This window comes from Haliotis cracherodii, unplaced genomic scaffold (genome assembly GCF_022045235.1).
Source record: "Haliotis cracherodii isolate W230 unplaced genomic scaffold, xgHalCrac1.p SCAF_21, whole genome shotgun sequence".
Lineage (NCBI taxonomy): Eukaryota > Metazoa > Mollusca > Gastropoda > Lepetellida > Haliotidae > Haliotis > Haliotis cracherodii.
The window spans coordinates 367,595-391,509 of NW_027266277.1; the positions used below are offsets into that span (position 1 = coordinate 367,595).

At 42.0% G+C, this 23,915-nt stretch overlaps 2 protein-coding genes across 2 annotated transcripts; one reads left to right on the top strand and one right to left on the bottom strand.

The window, feature by feature from the left end:
* The first annotated feature begins 453 nt into the window (after positions 1-453).
* Positions 454-13,030, top strand: LOC139471011 (alkaline phosphatase-like). The gene is made up of 10 exons (XM_071253314.1): positions 454-511; positions 1,086-1,306; positions 2,539-2,713; positions 4,166-4,332; positions 5,827-5,931; positions 7,499-7,601; positions 8,818-8,958; positions 9,922-10,113; positions 11,142-11,258; positions 12,762-13,030. Exons 1-10 carry the CDS (start codon positions 454-456, stop codon positions 13,028-13,030), a joined length of 1,548 nt encoding a protein of 515 aa, XP_071109415.1.
* A 4,457-nt stretch (positions 13,031-17,487) lies between these two features.
* On the bottom strand, positions 17,488-22,418 carry LOC139470896 (sodium/potassium/calcium exchanger 1-like). The gene is made up of 2 exons (XM_071253226.1): positions 22,343-22,418; positions 17,488-18,515 (listed from the first exon to the last, which is right to left on the bottom strand). The coding sequence occupies exons 1-2, from the start codon at positions 22,416-22,418 to the stop codon at positions 17,488-17,490; spliced, it is 1,104 nt and encodes a 367-aa protein (XP_071109327.1).
* Positions 22,419-23,915: the final 1,497 nt, after the last annotated feature.

Below are 23,915 nucleotides of genomic sequence, written 5' to 3' on the forward strand. Positions count from 1 at the left end.
TTCACCTGAGATCCCCAAGCAGGAGGATGGGGTAAGCCTCAAAATGGAGCAAGTTGGTAAATGTTATTTAAAGCCGCAGACAGCAATATTTGAAGATTGTCACGACGTCCTATAAATTTTCACCTGCTGACGGCATGATCAACAACCCGCGCCGTCGGGCGACGTTGACAGCAGTATACGAGGTCATTGGTCGAGTTGAAAAGCATGGGTAACAGTGAACGCCCGAGGAATGTCCGGTGACGTCCATCCAGAAGAGTGAGTGAGTGGTTTAACGCTACTTTGAACAGTAATCTAGTTGAATCACGGCGTGTCAGCTTAATATGAGATTGTCTTCTTTATGCAGGTCACAGAATGAAAGTGGATTAACCTATGTTAATTCCATCACTGGTGCACTCAATGACACATTATTCTGATCACGCGAAGTAAAATGTGGAATCTTTTCAGCAGCTGGTGATGTTTCCTGCGTTGGTCGTCCTGTTGGTGATTGGTCAGCACACTGCACATGCTGAATGTAAGTATTGCATTTTACACGTGAAGATCCGGGTTAGAAGACGTCTTCAGCAACCCATGCTTGCCGCAAAAGGCGACTATGCTTGTCATAAGAGGCAACTAACGGGATCGGGTGGACAGGCTCGCTGACTTGGTTGATGCATATCATCGTATCCCAATTACGTAGATAGATGCTCATGATGTCACTCACTGGGTTAACAGAGCAATTATTTCTCAGAGCATAGTTCGCTGAATTTTTAGACATAAGGGATATTGCACTTTGACTTCTGGTATATTTTGAAATGTTAAATTTGGTCATTGTATAATAAGAAATATATTCAACGCTCTCTTATGCTTCTGTATGTTTTGGAAGGGGTCAGCTTATTACCTCTCTATTCATCGGTGCATAACTTTGTTTTGATAATACTGTAGACGAATCGAACTTTAGACGACAGTGGCGCCCTCGGTTAACACAGAAACATTGGAAACTGGACTTTTGTCGTCAGTTAACACCTTTGCCTCGGGAAGATGCTGTTTTAATAGCCCCCACTACCCGATTTCACAACATAACGATACATATGTCCACTGTGTTCCAGCAAATGAGGAATGGATGAAGATTGCAAAAGACGAACTGGATAAAGCATTAAACAAACGAGATTATACCGACGTCGCCAAAAACGTTGTTCTTTTTCTGGGCGACGGTTTGGGCGTCTCCACGGTCACGGCCGCGAGGATATACAAAGGCCAAGGTCAAGGTTTCCCAGGCGAAGAAACCCTGCTTGAGTTCGAGAAGTTTCCCAATGTGGCATTGTCAAAGGTTGGTAATACACTGACGATTACTATATTTTGTATAGCGCAGTACATACAGTCAACTCGTTGATGGAGACGTTAACGTTATTCTCTGACGTGGACGTTATTCTCTGTCGTTGACGTTATTCTCTGACGTTGACGTTATTCTCTGACGTTAACGTTATTCTCTTACGTTGACGTTATTCTCTAACGTTGACGATTTATATTCCCATCCAAAGTTCGTTATTCATGTGTTTAGTCAAGTTGCGTTATATATGACTATGTGCAATATCCATAATTCTTCACATGAGGGGTTGACTGCGTTATATTTCCTTTTGGATAATGTTTGATGGGCTATATGACAACCTAGTGGTTTTAACATTCGACCAAGTCCACACTTGGCTGCCCATGTACATTGCTTAGAGACCCGTGACTTGGTTGATGCATGTCATCGTATTCCACTGCGTGGATCTATGGTCATGATGCCAATGACTGGACTGTCTGGTCCATACCCCATTATACGCGTCATACCAAAAGACGTTAAAAGATGGCACTTGTTGTTACCATGTCTAGCGCTTGGCATAAGGGGCTAAAACAAGGACTGGTCGGCTCGGAGTCAGTATACTGTGTCTGAGTGGGGTATACATGTTAAACTGCGGCATGGTATCTCAGTGTGCTAGCACTATAAATCGGCATCAGTCCGGACTAGTACAAGCAGCCACACACATGTGCATGCACGTCGCTATATAAGTGCAATAATTTTGGACGCGACGTGAAACCCAATATCACCTCACCTCACCTCATCTCATATGCTCTTCGCGATACCACGGCGGAACGATAATGTAATTACGCAAATATACCGCTTTAATTCAGCAAACCTCCCGCCTTAATTCCGCAAAACTAACGGTTCAAGTCGCAAACCTACCGCATTAACTCCGCAAACTCACCGCTATAATTCCGCATCAATCTCTTTAATTCCGCAGGCCTACTGCATTAGTTCCTCAAACACATCACGTAAATTCCCCAAACGCACCGCGTTAACTCTGCTTGCTTAACGTTTGCAAAACTGTACCGCGTAAAGAGGTAAATTGCTGTGAGCTGTAGTGTATATTTCATGAAAAATCAAAGCGGCTTTCAACGTAACGGAGGATACTCACTCGCTCACTCACTCACTCAACCATAAACCCCTCCACCCACCCACCCACCCACACACACACACACACACTCACCCACCAACTCACTCACTCACTCTTTATGCAGACTTATAACAATGATCGACAAACTCCAGACTCTGCGGGTACAGGAACAGCATTCCTGTGCGGAGTTAAGGCCAATCTGGGTACTCTTGGATTGTCGAGCGCTGCTACAAGAGGAAACTGTTCAAGTGCGCAGGGAGCGGAAGTGACGTCAATCGTAGACTGGGCAATCGCTGAGGGTAAGTTTCCCATGTGATATTCCACGAGCGATTAGTGCCATATATATCCCCTCAAGATAACGTATGCGATTATTACATAGGTGAAGATCAGGGTTGCAGTTGATCTTCAGCTTCCCATGCTTGTTGCAAGAGGTGACTAACGGGAACGGGTGGCCAGACTCGCCGACCAGTGATTGACATCATGAGCATCTGTCCACGCAGTTGGGATGCGATAACATGCATGAACCAAGTCAGCGAGCCTGAACGCCCTACCTTAATTTGTATATATATTTATATAAAATTATGATGATATAGGATGTAGCCCGTCGCCTCTTACGACAAGCATGGTTGCTGAAGACCTATTCTAACCCGGATGTTCAGACGTGACCTGCATTGTTGATGAACGGGCCAGGACTAACGACATTTCACAGTATTGGTTTATGGCGAAGATAAGCACAAAGCTGTAAATACTATAAAAGCAAAACAAATCATTGTGACCTCCAGCTGAACCGCATTAACCAGGAATCAAAGGTACACATGGTCTTGTGGTAGAGCGTCCGCCCGGAGAGCGGAAGGTCCGATGGTCCTTATTGTTACCTAGCGCTAAGAGGCTAAAACAAGGACTGGTCGGCTCGGAGTCAGTATACTGTGTCTGAGTGGGGTATTCATGTTAAACTGCGGCATGGTATCTCAGTGAGCTAGCTCTATAAATCGGCATCAGTCCGGACTTGTACAAGTACACACACACACACACACACACACACACACACACACACGTGCATGCACGTCGCTATATAAGTGCAATAATCTTGGACGCGACGTTAAACCCAATTTCACCTCAACTCCAAGCAGTAATGACTTCACGGGTATATTATTATGTGATTTGGTGCGAAGTGAAAATGTAATGGTCCGTCTTTTTGTTACCTCACTTCATTATTCACAGTTCTGATCTGTTTTAACAAGCATCTTCCATGAAGTCAATGGACATTTGAAAATGAAGGTTTAATTAAATGATCTCACCAATAGACTATCAAGTTGACCCAGAGTTATGTTGTGGGCACGTGATCCCGTGGACAGCTCACAGGTCTCAAGTATGAGGAAGTTAAGCAACGTCGGTCGCGGAGTGTACGTGGATGGGTGACCTGATGTGAGTCCCACTCCAATGCACATGTGGTGTCTCGGTGCTCGGTAGAATGAGATGGCAATTGTTAACCTTCCAACGCCAAGCAGGTTGAAAAACTGAAAATGATTGTTGAGTGCACTTTGATCCAGATAGCGGTGTAATAATAGCGGTTTGAGCGTGTGGTGTGGAAATCATTCCAATTAGATTTTCAAATTTGCCGTAAACGACATGTCTGACAAATACATTGACATACTTAATCTAAGGGCAGTTTGGTTGTGTTGAATATTTACCCGCCGTTTATAGTCGTATTTTTGTTCTTGGCCAACTGAGCTCTGTTTCCTTTGCTGCAGGCAAGTCTGTTGGCCTTGTGACGACTACACGCGTCACCCATGCCACGCCCGCCGCTGCATACGCACATAGCCCAGAACGGAACTGGGAAGCTGACATTTCAACCCCAGACACGGATGGGACCTGCAAAGATATTGCTCTACAACTCATTGAGAAAAAGAAGATTCAGGTACACATAACCCCATTATTCCGAAAGCTCCTTCTCAAATATATTGCTGTTATTTCTTTTGCATTCATGCTTTGGTCCGAATCGGGGGGAATATCACAATTAGGCATTTACAAGAGACGACAGAAAACGAACTTGAGAGTTATTCCCCCCAGATCTATTTCATTCGGAAAATATCGTAAATATCCGGAGAATGGCGTCTCACATTATTAATTCGAGATACAAAATTGCGGTTGGTGTGTTGCAAATGTAATGCCAACAACTCATTGAGAAAAAGAAGATTCAGGTACACATAACCCCGTTATTCCGAAAGCCCATTCTCAAATATATAGCTGTTATGTCTTTTGCATTCATGCTTTGGTCCGAAACTTATTCTGACTACAAAATTGCGGTTGGTGTGTTGCAAATGTAATGCCAACTGTTACATGTACATTACATGTCAGAGGGGTACATTGAAAATAATTGAATGGTTCTCAGCCAATCAGAATCTGATATTCACGTATAAGGTAGGATAAATACATGTACACACACAATGGTGATATTAATCTACACCATGATTCGCTAATCGCTAGACGATGTCATTGGAAACATTACTGTCCAGATAAAAGAGGTTTCACTGTATACTGATACTGATTCAAATACTGTCCGATAGGTTAGATAGAAATTGCACGATTTGCCTTGAATACTAATTTCACAAAATAAGTCATACAATCATGCATTTGCGACCAAAATGTAATGAAATGAGTTGATATGTGCACGAATGAAATAAGAAATATTATCCACATTTAAGTATTAGCTGTCGTCGAATATACTACCGTGCTCGTGGGCTTCACCTTGGGCTTTCCTCCCACATTAAGCTGACACGCCGCGATATAACTGGAATACAGTTAAAACCGGCGTTAAACTCCCTCCCTCACTCACTCACTCACTATTAGCTGTCTAAAAGGAGCAGCGACTTTTGTATTGAAAATCGCATCGAGATTTAATTGCGCCAATATGGCGTTACAATATTAGTAATTTATCAAATACATCAGTGTGAGGGGCGGTCGGGTAGCCTAGTGGTTAAAGCGTTAGCTCGTCACACCGAAGACCCGGGTTCGATTCCTCGACATGGGTACAATGTGTGAAGCCCATTTCTGGTGTCCCTTCGCCGTGATATTGCTGGAATATTGCTAAAAGCGGGGTAAAACCTCACTCACTCACTTCAGTGTGAAAGACTTTTCTGAAGTTGAGAAAAGTGCTGTTTTTATTGCAGTGCACAAAACACCTGATAATTCACTGCAGTGATATTCGCTCGTCAGATATCAGAACTTTTCTCTCGTTTCATAAACTTGGTATAACACGGGAGTTCGATCAGTATTATATATTATTTTCACTCGACACACTCTACTTTTCCATAGCTATCGTGACGTCATTACATTGCACGCCAAAAATGATATTTGTAATACGCCAGCAATGTTAAAGTGATATATCGTCTTGTTGATGTCTCCCAACCAGGTGATCCTGGGCGGCGGACGACGGGCGTTTATGATGGCCAGCCAAACTGACCCCGAGACACACAGCACATACAAACACCGAAAAGACCAGCGAGATCTCATCAAGGTATGAGGGGCATATAGTGAAACTTCATTATACCGAACCTCGTTTATTTCAGAGTCCCCTTTACCGGAAACGTCAACACTATACAGAAGCCATTACTCTGGTCACTGCTGTTAACGTCAACACTATACAAAGGCCATTACTCTGAGCACTGCTGGTAACGTCAACACTATACAAAGGCCATTACTCTGATCACTGCTGTTAACGTTAACACTATACAAAGGCCGTTACTCTGATCACTGCTGTAAACGTCAACACTATACAAAAGGCATAATTACTCTCATCGCTACTGGTAACGTCAACACTATACAAAGGCCATTACTCTGATCACTGCTGGTAACGTCAACACTATACAAAGGCCATTTCTCTGATCACTGCTGTTAACGTCAAAACTATACAAAAGCCACAAATGTTTTAATTGGGCTAACACTTCTTGATAAAGTACACATTCTCGTACTTTTGTGGGTTGAGTCCCGTCCGGGATTCGAACCCACACCGCCAGAATGAGGCACCTAATCGCCAGCACACAAAGTCAGAAGAGAATATCGAAAATATTGTTGAGTGTGCGTAAAACAAAATACAAACAAACGTCTTTTATGGACGACAATAAATGATTCGTTAATCTGGACACTTGTTTATCCGGATGGTTTAATAAGTACTGTCCGGAATATGGGGGTTCGCTGTGTCCCGTATCACAGAATGTTCACTGAATACATTGATTGTTCGAGCTGCAGTGTAGTGGCCTGGCTGGTTTGTTTGTTTGTTGTTTTACGCCCCTCTCAATAATAATCCAGCTATATGACGGTGGTCTGTAAATAATCGAGTCTGGACCAGACAATCCAGTGATTGACATCTATCTACATCATGTGCATCTATCTACGTACTTGGGATACGATGACATGCATCAACCAAGTCAGCGGGCCTGACCACCCGATCCCGTTAGTCGCCTTTTACGACAAGCATAGTCGCCTTTTGCAGCAAGCATGGGTTGCTGAAGTCCTATTCTACCCCGGATCTTCACGGGTCCTAGTAGTATAAATCACTGTTTTAGCTGTGCAGAGTGTCGTCCCTAGCCTTGTGTAAGGATCCGATGACATTGGATTCGAAATGAAGTTTCTGTCCGAACCATGACGTGTTGAAACCGCTTGAAACAGTATTTAATTATATCACATGCCAAGGATCCAAACTGAGATGGTGGCGGTTGGGTAGCCTAGTGGTTAAAGCTTTCGCTCGTCCCGCCGAAGACCCGGGTTCGATTCCCGACATGGGTACAATGTGTGAAGCCTATTACTTGTGTCCCCCGCCATGATATTTCTGGAATATTGCTAAATATTGTGTAAAACCATACTCGCTCACAACTGAGATGAATCCGAGATTCGAACTTCTAAACAGCAGACCCTATGAGCTAAGTGACGCTACTCTGACCAGGGTTCTTTGGACTATGAACAGTAATACAGACCGGCACGCCGATCTGTGTAAAGGACCCAGGTCAATGTTGTGGAGCAGGTGCATTCATTAAGCATTGTGGGTTAGGACGTGTGGTTAAAAACATCTGTATCTTATATTACAGGAATGGTTATTTGAGAGTTCTCTCGAGGGGCAAACGGCCAAGTATGTGTGGAATAAACAACAGCTAGCTGCCATCGACCCCAAAGACACGGACTATCTGCTCGGTGAGATGTCGACAGAGGCTCTGCTTGATATTTATTTATGTGACTTTTCGAAAAAGTATGAATGATCGAATATACCTATTTGACCTCCTGCGAGAAAAATTTAAAAAAAACCCAAGGTGTTCTCTGGTCCTGATGGCACAGTGGTAAGATATCAAAGTACAATCTTGGTTGTCAGATGTAAGATCAGAAGATCAACTTCAGACCTTAATACTGTGTTCGTTTTCATTCGTAAATCTTTTCATTCCAAAAGAGCCGAAGACCCGGGTGCGATTCCCCACGTGGGTACAATGTGTAAAGCCCATTTCTGGTAATATTGCTGGAATATTACTAAAAGCGGCGTACAAAAATGCTCACCCATGTATGCCAAAGGAAACCAAACTGTGTCTACAGCACTCTCTATTTGACATGACAACGGATTAGAAAAATAACTGATTGCTTTAATATGGTCCACAGTTTTACAGAAGCTGATATTGGGTTCTAGGTCAACGGAACTAAATTCTTCCTTCCTCTGGTTCAGACATCAGCTTTCAAAATGCAACTTAGCAACACTAAGTCTACGCTTCCAATCCCGTAATGTAAACTATTTCAAAGAAACTTTCAAACTATCTAACCTGAATTATAACTCTTTATATTGGGGGCACGGGTGGCCCAGTCGTCTAAGGCACCGCGATTCGCTGTGCAGAGTTGCGTCCCTTGGGCACACCAGAAACCTATGATTGTGGGTTCGAATCCCGGTTCGCCCCGATTATGTTTCTAGGTTTTTCAGCACCATACCCGTGCTCGTGGGTTTCACCGAAGTGGTAAACATCTGAGACCTACATCACTTCGGGCTTTCCTCCAACATTAAGCTGACACGCCGTGATATAACTGGAATACTGTTAAAAGCGGCGTTAAACCCAACTCACTCACTCACTATAACTCTTTATTACCGAACTGCATGCCGTGTCCTAATAATTTCATCACTGATGACGATTTGGCCCTTTCAATAATTGTTGCATTCTCGAAAGACGAAGTCGTTTTCTTACAACCTGACTTACATGAACACCGTCATGGTCGTCGCTGGGTACAGCATACACGTACATTGATCACAATCATCAGAGAGCCATTCAGAAAGGTATTTGTTATTTATTAGCGGAAGGTATTGTTGGTAATGGCCACCAAATACTAATTGTTAATTCTTGAAATTGTAGATATTTAAATATGTGTCTTTGTTCAGGTCTTTTTGAGGCGTCCCACATGCAGTATGATCTAGAGCGGGACACCACACCCGCCGGGGACCCGTCGATTGCCGACATGACCAGGAAGGCGATCCAAATCCTGCAGAAGAATGAGAAAGGGTTCTTCCTCTTGGTCGAAGGTAATAAGTGGACAATTCCTTGAGACTGACGTACGAAAAACAGTAACAAGGAAGTTCCTTGAAAATAGTTTACGAGCTAAAGAAACTGGGAGATTCCAAGAAAATAGTTTCCTAGCTCAGAAACTGGGAAATTCCTAGAGAATAGTTTACGAGCTACAGAAACTGGGAAATTCCTAGAGAAGAGTTTACGAGCTACAGAAACTGTGAATTTCCTAGAAAATAAATTTAGTTTACAAGCTACGGAAAATGGGGAATTCCTAGAAAATAGCTATAGTTTACAAACAACAGAAACTGGGAGATTTCAAGAAAATAGTTTACTAGCTCAGAAACTGGGAAAATCCTAGAGAATAGTTTACGAGCTACAATTACTGGAAAATTCCTAGAAAATAGTTTACGAGCTACAATAACTGGAAAATTCCTAAAAAATAGTTTACGAGCTACAGTAACTGGGAAATGCCTAGAAAGTAGTTTACTTGCTACAAAAACTGGGAAATTCCGATAGAAAATAACTTACAAGGTATAGGAACTGGGGAATAACTTACGAGGAACAATAAGTGGGAAATTGCAAGAGTGGAATGACTGATGGTTAAATAGACATAATCAAATTTAACAACAGTTCTCTCAAATTTCAATTACATAAAAAACGAACTCTATATACATTTTTGCCCCTCGGTATGTTTAGTGATCAAATGCTAGATTTATCCGAAAATAAAAAAATATAAAAAAGTTACATGCCGGAAATAATTTCAATCTGCCTCAATGACACTATGGCTTACGGGGCACCGTTACCGAGAAAGGATTCCATGAATAAAACATTTGTTTCCTTTGTCAAATATCAATTTTCACCTTTTCGAGTTACCTGACTAAGTCGCTATCATCATAGTTTGCGCGAGTATCGATCTTGCCTGTTGTGATCAGAGCCCTACAGTTTTGAAAATAAAAATTTATTCGACCTTCCCCCAGGTGGTCGTATTGACCATGGCCACCACAGCAACTCCGCCAAAAAGTCTCTCCATGACGTGGTGGCGTTTGATAAGGCCGTCGCAGAGGCTAACCGCTTGGTGGACATTTCGGACACGTTGACGATAGTCACTGCTGACCACTCGCACGTCTTCAACATCGGTGGCTACCCAAAGAGGGGCAACAACATATTGGGTGAGTGAGGTTGGTTTTACGCCGCTTTGATAAAGTTCAAGGCTTTTCACGGTGCTTCAGCTGAAAGTGGAAGTGACACGCTAAGTGAGTGAGTGAGTGAGTGAGTGAGTATGGTTTTACGCCCCTTTTAGCAATATTCCAGCAATGTCACGGCAGGGGACACCAGAAATAGGCTTCACACATTGTACCCATGTCGGGAATCGAACCCAGGTCTTTGGTGTGACGAGCGAACGCTTTAACCACTAGGCTACCCGACCGCCCCTTTGACACACTAAGTGATGCAGGGTCAAGACCTTCACCATGGTGAAACCACCAATACGGACTTGATGTTAAGTCTGCGGATTGTGATACACCCAAGGGACAGAACTCTGATCCCTATTTACCTGCATTTCCTTTTACATGCAAAGAATCATGTAATGTTCCGAATTATCATATTGCTGGGGTGGGCTATCAAGTACCCGGGTTGAGTGATTAGATAATCAATCCTGATTAACAAGTGTTTGCCTTAAAGAAACATTGAAACGGAGGAGTGAGCTCTCCATATAACGACACGCTAGGCCACACTTATTTTAACTTGCTTTTCGGATCCGCCGACTGGAAATTTTGTTGAGAAATTTGCTTCTTTTTTTATCCCGCCGATAGACTCATAGCATATCGCACCAAAAATATTTTCTAAACAAGAACCCACTGAAGTTGACATATATTTAACATGGGAATCAAAATAAAGTTTGCTGTTGTTCCTGAAACTGATAGGATGCAAAGATGCACAACAGTAGTCCCGCTTAATTTCGTCAGGTTTCCATTGCTTAAAGCTGTGTTGCAGGCTGTCCTCCCTCATTAAATCATTTTTGTTTTCTTATACCAACCGACCTATAGTGGAGGAGAAAAATAACAAAGAATTCAATTTTTTTCACCTACCGACAGGCATTTTCCTGTAAAAAATCCCCACAGCAAGTAAACAAATATGGCCTTATCAACAGTACACGTCCGGTAGATGTGACGTATGTGTCTCTGTGTTACTCTTGAAGGCGTGGTCGACCCCTCCTATCCCAATGGCCCTGATGACGGGATGCCAAGGACTACTCTCGTGTACGGAAATGGTCCCCTGGGTCAAAACCGAGTCAACCTGGCAGAGGTCGACACCAGTGAGTATTTGAGATCAAGGATGTCGAAGTAAAGGAAAATAAAAGCGACACAGTCGTGAAAGAATGTTCTTGTGAATCACAATCAAATAGTGATGATTTATCATATAATGGGTAGGTTTCTCGGCAGGATAAAGCCAACGGATAAAAACTATATCCGTTGGCGTCGCCCTCGTCATTCGGGGATCGAGTCAGAATTAACCATCGGGAATCTGGATAAACTACAGGGATAATTGCTGTCATTATCAAACAACAGTCTAATATACTGAAAATCAGTATCTAACTGTGACGTAGCTAAGGCATTTTATAAGTTTGGGTAACTTTAGAGATATAAATTTTGAAACAATTTTGCGAGGGCACGAGGCCTAGCCAAGCGGGATCAGTAGCCATATGTCTGTGCTTGTAGACCTCTGCGGCTTGAAACCTTCTCCAAAAATTAAAATAGTTGGATTTGGCCGAAATATGTTTGAATTGCTACCTTGTTTCCCTTTGTCGCTGTGTGTACATCTGACTATACTTCTTAACGTTATGACAGGACTGACCGACTGTCAACAACGTCTGACCGTGGCCGTGTGACGTCTCATAGACTAGGGTTCGAGTAGCTTCCCTTTGACAAAGGGCAGTTACTCTAGCGGACAGACCGATGGATTGCCGCGAAAGGCAATTCAAAACTATTGTTCTTTTGCGTATATGTTGCTTCGTCACTGTATAAGAAACAGATTTCAGTTCGAACTATATTGGCTACTGTCACTGTCCGACTGACACACCACTTACCCTTTGACGTAATTAATATCAATGCGCGTTTTGCAGGAAAACTCGCAATGTTTCGGTAATGTAAGTGAGAGAGGGAAAGCGATTTTGAAGCATAGAATTAAATAATGACATTATATGATAAAGAGGTTATCACGCTTGTGTGTTTGGGGATGGTAAATATCCTATATTAGGAATAAACACTATGTATTTAGCTCGCCAAGGCTCGCTAAATACAATGTTTATTCCTAATGCAGGATATTTACCATCCCCAAACACACTCGCGTGATAACCTCTATATACATGTTAAAAGGTGAGCATGTCCTACCCTACCCTTGGCACCCGTGACAAACAAATGCAAAGGCAAGTCAACTGTTCATCTAAAAAGCGCGAAACATATGGAACAAGTCAATCTAGGGAACTGCACCGCACGTTATTTTTGTCACTGATGCCTCAAATTTGGAAATATGCTCCACATGTCCACCATAAACCTTTTTGATTTTTTTACTGAGGCCTTGATCAAACAATTTTTAAGCCAGATTCGTATGGCGCTCTTTGAAATCTTGGTTCAAAAAGCATGCTTGACTGTACGGCTAACCTCAAAAGTTGAATTGAGGATACAAAGTTATATAATTCGCATGTTCTGTGGACAAATGGATTGCTTCTGAAAAAATCACCACGTGTGTTTGGAAAAAAACCCATCGACATATAAAAACTGGATAGAACATTAAAATATGTTTGTCGATTTAATTTCAGCTGCTGATTATTTCAGTCAAGAGGCGGCGGTCAAGATGCCGTACGAGACTCACAGTGGAGAGGATGTGGCGATATATGCGCGCGGACCAATGGCGCATCTGTTTCACGGCGTGCACGAGCAACACTATATCGCACACGTGATGAGCTACTCTGCATGTATTGGACCTTACAAGGGCAACTGTGAGCGTGTGACAAGCCAGGCTTCGACAGTTCAATTCAATGTCTGGGTTTGGGTTTTACTGTGTTTGGTTTCTGGGTCTTGTTTATGATCTCTGGAACCACAGGTCCTAAAATAGTGGTCTTTAATCGTGAACTCCATCAGTGGGTCTGCGTTTTTTACTCTCATGGATATAGCCATTGCTGTTCTTGCTTGTCACAGAAATCCCTGCTCTTTCATATCTGTTTATAGACATATAGTAATAGTGCTTTCGAAATAGAAAAAAAATATAAATTAGATAAAAAGTATTGCTAATGCATACCGTACTCAGTCTCAATCATCGCCCACGCCTTTGTGTATGCGACATATAACAGTTTGTTTCTATTTTCTTAGATTTTATGACTGATTCTTGTGGTATAGACAAGTTCAAATTCATGTACAATGTTTTCAATCAATTCGTTTTCGATCGCATTGCAAGTCGTGGCGTCATTTAAACGGTGAAGTAATTGATCTGTCCAAACGGTAAAAACAAAATACTATATTAAAATTGTCAATGAAATTTAATATCTGAGATCTAAGAAGTATATCGTTTTATTTCAATGGTGCTTTGTATTCAATGACATGCTTACCCTTTCGCGAACACCTTGTGTCATCATTTATTTTCAGTGATTCATTCATGTTCGTAGCTATTTTACCTTTTACGTCCAATGGTATCTTTTTCGTAGGAAAATCGTTTTATGTACATATCCTCGCAACCCGTGATGCTGCGTCCCGCTGTTCTGTGAGGATGATACCCTGAAGGGTGTCTGTCAGGGTGGACAACCAGGTCTTGGATGATGTTGCCGTCACTATACTCGTCAGGGAGTGCACTCTCGTCATGGAGAGTTTTCACCCGGAGTAGAATGGGTCTTCTGCAACCCATGCTTGCCGTAAAAGGTGACTATGCTTGTCGTGAGAGGCGACTGACGGGATCGGGTGGTCAGGCTCGCTGACTTGGTTCATGCATGTCATCGACCTCAATTGCGTGGATCGATTCTCATGATGTCAGGTTCAGACTCGATTATTAACAGACCGCTGTCATATAGCTGGAATATTGCTGAGTGCGGCGTTAAACAAGAAACAATCAAACAAGATATTCAAACGATACTGTCCTTAATAATTTTGGAAAATGTTTAATTAATTCATGTGCTGTTTTAAATATTCACATTATGAATGGCCGCTGTTGAAGTGATTCCGGAAAAAGTGACTTTACATTTGTTGGCAATAAGCTGACACGACGTGATATAACTGGATACAGTTACAAGAGGCGTTAAACTCACTCACTCACTGACTCACTCACTCACTCACTCACTCTTTATACTGTACAGAAGAGAGGAGCAGCATGACAGGACAAAAATGTATACATATTTTCTATGTTATTTTCAAGAGATAAATGTTTTACAAATACATTTGTGATTGTGTTGTATCACGCTGAAAGTGCTAATAATCATAAGATAGCGTCAGCGCTGACAGTTCTCTACTCATAGCTGAGGAAGAACGCGAGGCATGTGCTGAACAGGAGCCAGACCAAGAACCTAGAAGGCTGCCATGAGAAGTCAACCAACACTCCCCTCAGGGGAGTTCTACCAACTCTACCCCCTGGTAGTTCTCCCAACTCTACCATTTAGGAGAGTTCTACCAACTCTACCCCCAAGGAAGGCTCTACCAACTCTACCACCCGTGAATATCCGGGGTAGAATAGTTCTTCAGCAACCCATTCTTGCCGTAAAAGGCGACGATGCTTGTCGTAAGAGGCGACTTACGGGATCGGGTGGTCAGGCTCGCTGACTTGGTTGATGCATGTCATCGTATCCCATTTGTGTAGATCGATGCTCAGGATGTGAATCACTGGATTGTCTGGTCCAGACACGATATTATTTACAGACCGCAGTCATATAACTGGAACATTGCTGAGTGCGGCGTTAAACACCAAACAAAGAAACAAACAAACAAACTCTACTACCTAGGGAAGTTCTATCAACTCTACCAATTTCACAAGACAGCGTCGGCCGCCAGTCTGGATGGTAAGTGAAGAGTCCTGCATGGAAAGGCACCGGCATTGTTGACAGATTGAAACGCAAGAGCATCATTGTCCAGCTGAAGAAGGCACCTGCTGTATCATGAGTTACTGTCTTATATATGTCCTGACGCCATTGTGCTCGGCAGGGGAGAATGTAGCAGATTGTTTGTAAACAGATTTTGGATTGAAAAAATCGTATTCAATTAAGCTGAATTGAATTAATAATATAAATGTAAATTCATTATAATGCTTGTACTAGTCCAGAATAATGCCGATTTTATAGTGCTAGCTCACTGAGATATCATGTCGCAGTTTAACATGAATACCCCACTCAGACACAGTATACTGACTCCGAGCCGACCAGTCCTTGTTTTAGCCCCTTAATGCCGAGCGCCAGACAGGGTAACAACATGTACCATCTTTTAACGTCTTTTGGTATGACACGACCGGGGATCGAACCCCGGACCTTCCGCTCTCCGGGCGGACGCTCTACCACAAGACCGTGGAGGCGGTCTACTGTTTTGGGAGTTTAGGCAAACTGTAAACTTTCTCCATGTAATATGTGACATTACAGGCCAGTTATCGAGCCTGAGAATGTATCATTTGGCCATGCTTACCCAGCTTTGACATGTTTATTGGTTTGTAATTCACGACTGGTATCGACTTATCACATCGACCTCTGAATTGTCCAATGAGCAACACGTGTGTCCACAGCGTTGTCAATTTCATCGTCATGACCTGCACGTGCATAACATGCGTACACCCTTCCAACCTGGTGACAACCCAAATGTGTTTGCCCAACCGATCCAGTAATTATTGTCTCTGATCAGTTCGTAATGTTCTGTTTTCGGCAGTATTTATTCATTTTTTGTAAATATTCTGGCCACAACTTCTGCTGGTTGGTCGGAATATTTCTCCCACTGAGGTCACCTTCCCGGTACCGTGTTACCTCGGGTAAGTTAATTTGTTTACTGCTTTGGTTATCTATAAAATAATTTGCGTTTATTAAATATTTTAAACATTGTTGTATATTGTATTTAGACTGGCATCGTATTATGATATTATATCAATTCTAGATACTGCGGCATGGTATCTCAGTGAGCTAGCACTATAAATCGGCATCAGTCCGCACTAGTACAAGCAGCCACACACACACACACACACACACACACACACACACACACACACACGTGCATGCACGTCGCTGTGTAAGTGCAATAATCTTGGACGCGACGTTAAACCAAATTTCACCCCACCACCTATACATGATACATATACATGTATTACGTGTAATCCATTTATAAACATATTACAAAATATACACTTGACATACACTTATGTCAAACACACAAGTAGAGTGACCTAGAAGACTATATCATTGTGTTATCTAGTCTACTCATCCAACCCTACACGCATCCCGACATTAAATCTAGTATTTGTTCACAAGTATTCGTTTATCTTGAACAAGGTGAAGGGGCGGTCGGGTAGCCTAGTGGTTAAAGCGTTCACTCGTCACACCGAAGACCCGGGTTCGATTCCGACATGGGTACAATGTGTGAAGCCCATTTGTGGTGTCCCCCGCCGTGATATTGCTGGAATATTGCTAAAATCGGCGTAAAACCAAACTCACTCACTCACTCAGTTTCGATTGTATTTTGAATTTATGACTGGTGGGAGGATTTTGTAACATCTTATTGATAAGTACATGATGATGCTGTGGTAGTAGTAGTAGTAGTAGTTGTAGCAGCAGCAGTGGCAGTGTTGTTTTAACGCCGCACTCAGCAATATTACAGCTATAAGACGTAGATCTGTAAATAATCGAATCTGGACCACACAAACCAGTGATTGAGGTCATGACCATAAATCTACGGAAATAGGAAACGATGACATGCATCAACCAAGTCAGCGAGCCTGACCACCCAATCCCTTTAGTGGCCCTTTACGACAAGCATAGTCGCCTGTTACGGCAAGCATGGGTTGCTGAATACCTTTTCTACCCCGGATCTTCACGGGTATTCTGGCAGTTCTATTTCTAGGTTTGTCAGCACCATACTGCTCGTGGGTTTCCCCAAAGTGATAAACGTCTGAGACATGCATCACTTCGGGTTTTCCTCCCAAATAAAGCAGACTCGCCGTGATATAACTGGAAAACTGGCCAATGCGGCGTTAACCTCACTCACTCATTCAAAACCAAGGATATCGTTATGTTTCTGAACTTATTAGTTTCAATTAAATTGTAAATCCCTATTACATCGTCAATCATTCCCGAACAAGAAAATCACACTGGGCAATTTTTATTATGGTCAAATTGCGTATCGCAATAGGCAAAATAACGTCAATATTAATATGCAAGAAAAAAAAAGAATTTGTTTGTTTTAGAATCAGCAATTGTTCGATTATTTAAACTCTCAGTTTGTATCTCGTTTTTGTCGACCTTGTTTCTCTGGAGCTCTTCGCTCTTATACCCCAAAACAATCTAATTACCATTTTTCCGGCCTTGTAACATTTACCTAACCAGTATAAACATCATCAGCTTCATTCCCAGCAGTATCATTCTTGTTGACATCGTCTCCTTCCTCATCACCATAATCATCGCCTCCGTCCCCATCACCGTCATAATCATCGCCTCCTTCCTCATCACCATAATCATCGCCTGCTTCCTCATCACCGTAATCATCGCCTGCGTCCTCATCACCGTAATCATCGCCTGCGTCCTCATCACCGTAATCATCGGCTCCTTCCTCACCACCATAATCATCGCCTGCTTCCTCATCACCGTAATCATCGCCTCCATCCTCATCACCATAATCGTCGCCTCCTTCCTTTTCACGATAATCACCGCCTCCTTCCTCATCGCCGTAATCATCTCCTCCATCCTCATCACTATAATCATCGCCCCCTTCCTCATCACCATAATCATTGCCTCCATCCTCATCACCATAATCGTCGCCTCTTTCCTCATCACCATAATCATCGCCCCCTTCCTCATCACCATAATCGTCACCTCCTTCCCCATCACCATATTCGTCCTCTCCTTCCTCATCACCGTAATCATCGCCTCCGTACTCATCACCGTAGTCATCGCCTACTTCACCACCGTCACCATCGCCTGCTTCCTCATCACCGTCAGAATTAGTACTTCTTCTTCTTCTTCTGACATATGTCTTCTCTCCGTGTACCATCGCCTCTTGTCTTTGAGAATGACGGCGGTCTGCATCACTTTCACCCTCTCTGTGTCCACCCTTTCTCCACCCTGCACCAATCCTGTCCTCAGCGTCCAGAACATCATGTGGGTAGGGCTGCTTTCTCAAATGCCTTTGCCTGTTCCGCCCTTGACGTTTTCTGACGTGCTTCATGGGGTGCTTGATCTGCATCTCATCAGGGTGTGGTGGCGGGGTGGGAGGGGCACAGCGTTCCTGTCTGGCCGTGTTTAGTGGGCACTCCTCGCCTCCAACGGACAGAGTCAGATATACGGTCTGTGTCCCCGTAGTCCCGTTACAAGCATCCCTCCGTCCTGTCTCTTCATACTGACACTTTTCTACAACAGACATAGGGAATTCGAATGCAGTAAAACATTGGTAACTCGAACACGCTCGCATTAAAACTGAAATTTGCAACATTTAAACCTCTGGCAAACACCATCATTCAAAATCTAATTTCTGGGCATCAAAGGCTCCATAACACCCGCAAGTCTATGGAAAGCTGTATATGTTTGGTTTGTCGTCGCACTCAGCAGTAGTTCAGCTCAACGACTGCCATCTGTAAATAATCGAGTCTGGACCAGACAGTCCAGTGATTGACACCATGAGCATCGATCCACGCAATTGGGATCGATGACATGCATCAACCAAGTCAGCGAGCCTGACCACCAGATCCTGTTAGTCGCCTCTTTTGACAAGCATAGTCGACCTTTTACATTCTTTAAATAAACGTCTTTTGACAAAAAATGAGAAAAGATTGTTTAGATGACTGATTAAAATGACCCAAGTGAAACATTCAAATTCTTTGCGAGATAAATGAGCATATTATTTGACAAGAAATGCCAAATTTATTTAAATATTACGAAGTATTACTAATCTTGGTCACGGTCATGGGGTCGTTATTTTTCTCGTGTCACGACCTAGTGACCTCTCCGATCCCCAGCTTCATTTCCTATGACCATAGTAGTTAGTTTGCTATTTGTGTTTCCCCATGTTCAGAAACAGTTTGGCTGAGCGCCTCAGACTATTGTATTCCCTGCCTGTCCAGGAGATATTGGGGCGGTCGGGTAGCCCAGTGGTCAAAGCGTTTCTTCGTCACGCCGAAGACCCGGGTTCGATTCCCTATATGGGAGCAATATATGAAGCCTATTTCTGGTGTTACCCACAGTAGAATTCCTGGATTTTGCTAAAAGCGGCGTAAACCAATACTCACTCACCCTCTCATGTCCACGGGAAGGATATATATGTTCTTCTGTCAGATCTTGTGTCTTGACCCCCAGGACTTTAGGCTATGTCTGAGGGTCGGTTTGCTACGGGGTGGTCACTTTCAAAACTTAGGTTTCGTTAGTTATTGGTTTCGGGACACTTTCGAATTAATACTGACTTACTCTGGTTCTACTGAGCTAAACTTTGTAGCTTGGGTTTGTGATGCTCAGTTTTTCTAGTAATCCGTGGACAACCAACCTTCTCGTGATTGTCTAGCTACTTAGTTACTAGGGTTTGTGATGCTTAGATTTTCTAGTAATTCGTGGACAACCAACCTTCCCGTGATTGTCTAGCAACGTAGTTACTAGGGTTTATGATGCTCAGTTTTTCTAGTAATCCGTGGACAACCAACCTACCAGTGATTGTCTAGCTTTTGGTGAATTTTAGTATTTCCTTGCTCAGTCAAAGTGACTGAATCTTTAGTCGATTAAAGGAGTTTGATATGTTCTATGTAATAGACACCAGGTGTCTTTTTTTTCGGGATAGGCCATCTGTGTTTATTTCCCGTTATTTAACCAAGCCGAGGTTATTCACTCATTAGAGTGTTGAGTTAATTGACTCAGGTGTTAATAGGTCGCAGCCAACTAAATTGCTTGTCTACGCATCTGGTTGGTTGTGCACTCAACCAGAAAAGTTGTTATTTTAAGGTGTCTAACAACTGTCTGTCTCACTAACGGGAGGACACCGGTTGGTATCTTGTCAAAGTGTTGTTTTAAGCTGCTCTCAATCTAAATAAAGCTGCTTAGCTCAGCCGCTTGTGTATTTGGCGTTGATTAATTAATCAGGTATCTTTGTCAGCGCTCACCCTTTGATCCTTTCAATGTCATCTATTAGTTATTAATAAACCTGTGAACACATTTCCACTTTAACATTATTAGTTTATTCTTGTTTAATGACACCCCTGATCATTGGAACACAGCTCCGTGATTCAATTCTTTATTTCAGTATAAAGGCCATAGGCCCACGTACAAATACTCATTGAAAAATACAGTATGAGGCAGATGGCAGAGGGTGTTAAGTGATAGTATTTCGGATTGCAAGTGCTTCCAGTATATGCTCAACACAATTAGTTACAATACTAGTGCGGTTATAATAATAGTGTATTATATTTAAATAAAGTAGGATTGGAAGAGTAATAAATAGGTAAATACTTATTTCTTAAATATCTGTAACATGGGCAGACAAGCATAAAATGAAACTCATCTTCAATTTCCTGTAAATTACAAAATCTGCACTGCCTATTACAGTACTCTATATCGCATCTTCTACCGAAATTTACCATCAATGGCAACTCGCCAACTCTTAACAAACAAAACATACGTTTATAATGACGGCTTGTGATTTCACAGAGATACTTTTCAACTGTTAGCAATGGCTTATATTCCTTATACATTGATAATTTACGTATTTCACGAACTTTACAATACCAGTCCTGTTGGTTACAGTCTTTTAACCTTTGAACAAATGCATTAATAAAGAGGGTCTCATTACCAACTTCCTGCGAAATTCACACGTGGCCAAATCCATAACTGAATAATAATCTTTTGACACAAGTTACCCATGTATTGCGATTATCTTCATCTAAAGATTTCAGCATTAAATAACATTGCTTAGGGTATCTATAACTGGGTAAAGATAACAATTTCAACCAATATTTAATACATCTCTTGTGATAATCAATAAATAATCACAGCTCCGTGGCACCCACCATGATGATATTGAATGATAACAATTTCAGCATAAATGATCATTTATTTCACTCGAGTAAAACATCGATTATAAATTTTCAGATATTTTCTTTTCAGTTTTTCATCACAGAATGCGTAATACGTGTTGGTTCGCATTGGAGAACTAAACTCAGATTAACTAAACATGAACTTACCTTGCAATCAACTAAACGTGAACTTACCTTGTAATCAACAAAACGTGAAATCCCCTTGTAATCAACAAAACGTGAAATCCCCTTGTAATCAACTAAACGTGAAATCCCCTTGTAATCAACTAAACGTGAACTTACCTTGTAATCAACTAAACGTGAAATCCCCTTGTAATCAACTAAACGTGAAGTCCCCTTGTAATCAACAAAACGTGAAATCCCCTTGTAATCAACAATACGTGAAATCCCCTTGTAATCAACAAAACGTGAAATCCCCTTGTAATCAACTAAACGTGAAATCCCCTTGTAGTCAACAAAACGAGAAATCCCCTTGTAATCAACTAAACGTGAAATCCCCTTGTAATCAACCAAACGTGAAATCACCTTGTAATCAACAAAACGTGAAATCTCCTTGTAATCAACTAAACGTGAAATCCCCTTGTAATCAACTAAACGTGAAATCCCCTTGTAATGTAATGAACAATGAAAATGTAATAAGATAAAATGAAATGGATTTGAAACTTAAAATGAAGTTTGATTAGCGTATGTTAACAATGTAAATGGGTTACTCTCTCAACTATTTCTATTCTATTATGTTCTATTTCTGTACTATTCTAATTCACTATTTTGTAACTTAGAGAGACATATCAATTTACTACTTGCACATATGAACGCCAGAAGCCAACTGAAATACACTGTGTCTAGAGCATGCGCATTTTACGCTCATCCAGCAAGAAGCACGGGCTGCAAGCCAACTTTAACGCTTTCCGCGTTATCAAAATGTTCTGTATTCTTCATTACTTAAGGCTAACAGCATATAAAGATACCTTTCTGGATGAATTAAATCGCCACCATGATTTATTAATTTCACCTTCTGAAAATATTTGCATTTCTGGGAACACCTGAATGGAGTTTAAGAGTTACACCAGTGTATATCTCATGTTGATTTATATGTATGTTTGCCACTTTGGATTTTCTGTAAGTATCAGAACATCTTGACAAGAACCACAACACTGTGTTTACCTTGATCAAGAGGCTTTGGTTCTGTTCTGATCACCAGGAACATCAAGATGGCGGAACATATCAGTTGTCCGCGCATGTCGTCTGGAAGACATACAAAATAATTTGGATTGAATACTAAATTAATGCCATTACAGTGACCCTAACGTTAAACTGTAATATAGTCAGCTGTGAAACTAACATTTTTAGTCCACTAGTCCTTAAAATGAACACATATAGCAAAACCTTGAAAAATGACAATTTTCTACTGGTCCTTATGATACCCTAGGGGGCACGGGTGGCCCAGTCGTCTTAGGCGCCGCGATTCGCTGTGCAGAGTTGCGTCCCTTGGACACGCCAGAAACCTATGATTGTGGCTTCGAATCCCGGTTCGCCCCGATTATGTTTCTGGGTTTGTCAGCACCATACCCGTGCTCATGGGTTTCACCGAAGTGGTAAACGTCTGAGACCTTCATCACTTCGGGCTTTCCTCCCACATTAAGCTGACACGCCGTGATATAACTGGAATACTGTTAAAAGCGGCGTAAAACCCAACTCACTCACTCACTATGATACCTTAACTATCATGCAGACTGACAAGGATTACACGACAAGTGACACTTTCTGACGCTGGTAGTTTGACAAGTAATTATTGAGAATGATAACATTGTAAATTATAGATTTTTTTAGTTTGTTTGTTGTTTTACGCCGCACTCAGCAATATTCCAGCTATATGACGGCGGTCTGTAAATAGTCGAATCTGAACCAGACAATCCTGTGATTGACATCATGAGTATCTATCCACGCAGTTGAGATCGATGACATGCATGAACCAAGTCAGCGAGTCTGACCACCCGACCCTGTTGGTCACCTTTTACGACAAGCATAGTCACCTTTTACGGCAAGCATGGGTTGGTAAAGACGTATTCTACCCCGGATCTTCACGAGACTTGATTTTTTAAGTCATGGACCAAGAGATAAGTTTGTCCAACGAACACTGCTAACCTAAAGCTACTAAACCAAACTGTTCAATATTTTGCCAGACTACATCTTTTCCTAATTAAAGCACTGTCGGAAATCCTAGAAAACTGCTTTTCTGGCTCCATGGAATAAATACGACTCATAGTACTATGTAAAGAGCATATATCAAAATAACGCGAATTGACCTAATCTAGCCTGTCTTAACTGATTACCCTTAAAATGTACTAAAATGATGATAAACTTCGTGTGTTGTCATGCATGTATGAAATGGCATATAACATGAGGTAATTACCTGTCCCTGTGCATTCTCCAAGGTGCAAATGTCACCGAGTTGGAGGTGGTCTCAAAATATTGCTGTTATTGTACGTAATTGACATGCGTTGATGGGCAGCAATTTAGGATATGTACTGCATTATATTTGCTTGGAAACATGGACTAGTTAAGTGCTATGAAACCGGACGAGTATTGGAAGGTTGCGGTTTTGGAATCCAGAAGTATTTGTTGTTCTACAGATGGTTTCTTGAGGTAGCATTTATCTCCGCTGATGACGTATATGAATCTGTACTTTTGAATCTTGTGTTGTGCTTGCTATGAACCCGTTACACTTAGCCAAGAT